The sequence below is a fragment of the Elaeis guineensis genome, chromosome 1 (genome assembly GCF_000442705.2).
Source record: "Elaeis guineensis isolate ETL-2024a chromosome 1, EG11, whole genome shotgun sequence".
Lineage (NCBI taxonomy): Eukaryota > Viridiplantae > Streptophyta > Magnoliopsida > Arecales > Arecaceae > Elaeis > Elaeis guineensis.
Window position 1 is genome coordinate 179,936,619 of NC_025993.2, and position 2,794 is coordinate 179,939,412.

General features: G+C 45.3%; 1 protein-coding gene and 1 non-coding gene across 2 annotated transcripts; one reads left to right on the forward strand and one right to left on the reverse strand.

Annotated features, from left to right (window-relative positions):
* Positions 1–530: 530 nt before the first annotated feature.
* On the reverse strand, positions 531–604 carry TRNAT-AGU (transfer RNA threonine (anticodon AGU)). Its single transcript has one exon. It is a non-coding gene; the product is annotated as a tRNA-Thr (tRNA).
* Positions 605–1,987: 1,383 nt separating this feature from the next.
* LOC140854862 (protein DEHYDRATION-INDUCED 19 homolog 3-like) lies at positions 1,988–2,751 on the forward strand. Its single transcript, XM_073250907.1, has 2 exons — positions 1,988–2,416; positions 2,505–2,751. Exons 1-2 carry the CDS (start codon positions 2,344–2,346, stop codon positions 2,705–2,707), a joined length of 276 nt encoding a protein of 91 aa, XP_073107008.1. The 5' UTR covers positions 1,988–2,343; the 3' UTR covers positions 2,708–2,751.
* Positions 2,752–2,794: the final 43 nt, after the last annotated feature.

Here is a 2,794-nt window from a genome sequence, read left to right on the forward strand (position 1 = left end):
TGCTCAAATGGTTGCGTTGAACACAGCAAAACTGAAAAAATACTTACGAAATTTATATACATATATGCATGTCTTGAATCGTGAAAGTATGCAAGAATAGTGTGGGAAAGCTCTATTGGAGTTAGAAGATTTACTAATTTTTAAATTTAAAAGAAGGTTTTGTGCTATATTTTTAAATAAAAAAATTTCGTCCTTCAATAAATTAGATTGTTAGACGACATAATCACAAATATAATATCGTTTTAGCTTTGTACTGCAGCCTTTCTACGACATGTGGAACGGGGACATAGTTATGGTGATTGGATGGGTGAGAAAACCATTGTCACACAACCAGGACATACCCTCTCCGATTGGACTTGAGGAGAATGGTCAGGGACTTCAACGTGAGGCATGTGGGAAGATCAAATCTGTAACCACTGTATCCTCGAATGCATAGATCACAAACATAATATATATCCTTAGATTTATCCTATTTCCACAGGGAGGAATATGGAAATTAAAAAAAAAAAAAAAAAGTTTAAAAAACCCCATGCTTTCGTTGAGAGTCGAACTCAAGACCTCCCGCTTACTAAACGGGTGCTCTAACCAACTGAGCTACGAAAGCAGGATGCTGCGAATTTTTCGCTTCATATATTTTATTAAATAAAACAAGGGACACAAGCTCTGTCCACTCGGTCATACAGCATGCGCCTTTGATTTACATGGAGCCGTCGTCAAAGTGGGTGTGTACGCATTAATTCTCATTTTACAAGATTCTCTGGTGGGACCACGCTATCATTGTAATGGATACTTTTCTGGGGGTACTTTTAATTTGTGCGTTAAGTTCCCCACGCAAATGTGAACACATGTGCCCACCTGTTTCATCTGTGTCACGTGGCGTCTTCCACGCCGCACAATCAGCACTCTGCAACTGGATATGCTATCATGTCTATCGTAGAGAACAGCTCATCTAGCAAATTGTCACCTATATAACATAATTAATCCACACACGACCCCACGGCCTTTCTGCATTTCCATTGGCTGAATCAGCTGGCTTCTGAAGAGAAGTTCGTACTCAATCCTTCCCTCGTAGCGGGGTAAAAAAAGATGGTCGCAGATGACTTGCACCACAAGCTTGCGGTCGGGAATCACCTCAGTGGCCTACGTGGCGCATCTGCGTGCCAGGGGGTGTGAAAGATGGAGAATGATTTTCCGAGCGTGCGCATAGAAATTAAATATGCGAATATTTAAAATCGACTGCCGGATTTTACCGCCTCGTCAACATTGACGGAAGATCCCTGGTTCCTACATGGATTGCTGTGCACGCGCTTGGGAGAAGATAACAGCGTCCAATCGGACCGTCCACCGACTCCCCGTGGTCCATCAATCTGGGCCAAAAGAAACCGGGGTCAATTCATTGGAAACGCCTTCTCATAAGATCACGAGTTGCCGATGGCGGAGCGAACATCGAGGACCAGAAAATATTCCGTTTCACTTGCGTTTCCTTTATGTATGCCCGTGTGCATGCCTCAGCTACTAAGGCAGCATGAGGATCTTATGAGACATCAAGAAAGGCCTCTGTATTTTGTGGGATATATTCTATCCCCGACGTTGTTCCGTTTCCCTATCCGGTTTGTATTTGAACCAGGTTATTTAAATCGTTAGCAAACCAGTTATCCTAGATAATCTCTATGCGGAAACGATCCATGCCATCCAATCTGATCTAAACAACTCACCAGATGCATCTACGTCCAATTTCGATCCCCGCACAAAAACACCATGAGTTTATTATGCGTACAATCCTAACAACTCGTTTCCCTCGTCGATTCCGACCCAACGGATTCGTACCATCTAGATCAGCTAGCCATCTGGCATGTGCGGACAGTCTTCTGGACGATCCATATTTCACCACGTGTCCCAGAACAGTGGCATTATCGTCATTCAGAGGGCAATCAGGGCTATTTTTTAATTCCAGTACTGGAAAGCTCACCCTCGAGACTTGGAGGGCCGGTGCACCCCGTCCCCCGCTTTTCTCACTGTCGTCTTCTAGCTTCTCACCTCTTCTTCTCCCACGGAGTTTTTGCCGAGCTCCTATCGCCCCTTTTTCCTGCAAAAAAGGAATCGCATCTCACCCTTCCTCAACATTTATCTCTCTGTCGTCTTCTTCTCTTCTTCTTCCTCCCCACGAAGCATTGCCGAGCTTTTTCTCCTCTTTAGAGAGGATTGCATCTCTCTTTCTCTCATCATCGCCCTTGTAAATTTATACGAGGGTACGAGGGATCAGTTGTTTCTTGCTCGGTTTGTACTGGCTCTCCAGGGGACCAGAGGTTTGGATTGGAGAAGGACTGGAGGGAGGAGGAAGCCATGGAGGCCGATTCGTGGAGCCGCTTCTCTGCCGCCTCGAAGCGCCACCAGGCTGCCGTCCAGCCTCGATTCGGTGAGGATGGAGTCTCTGGTTGTTGATCGTCTGGGTTTGCGTTTCTTTTTTGTGAGAGTGGGATTTGATTGGCTGTTTTGGTTGGTAGATCTGTACCTTGGGTATGAGGAGATCGATGGAGGGGATGAGGACTCGAGAGCGGAGTTCCTGTGTCCGTTCTGCTCCGAGGATTTTGATATAGTGGGGCTGTGCTGCCACATCGACGACGAGCACCCGGTTGAGGCTAAAAATGGGGTATTGTCTCGTTTCTGGTCCTTCTGGTCCTTCTGCTTGTGTTTTTCACGTATTTGAGGGGAAAAGAGTTTTTGGGGGGGATTTTAGTGTAAATATTTGATGAAAATTGGATTTTTATGGGGTTTTACTGGGAATAGTTGGATT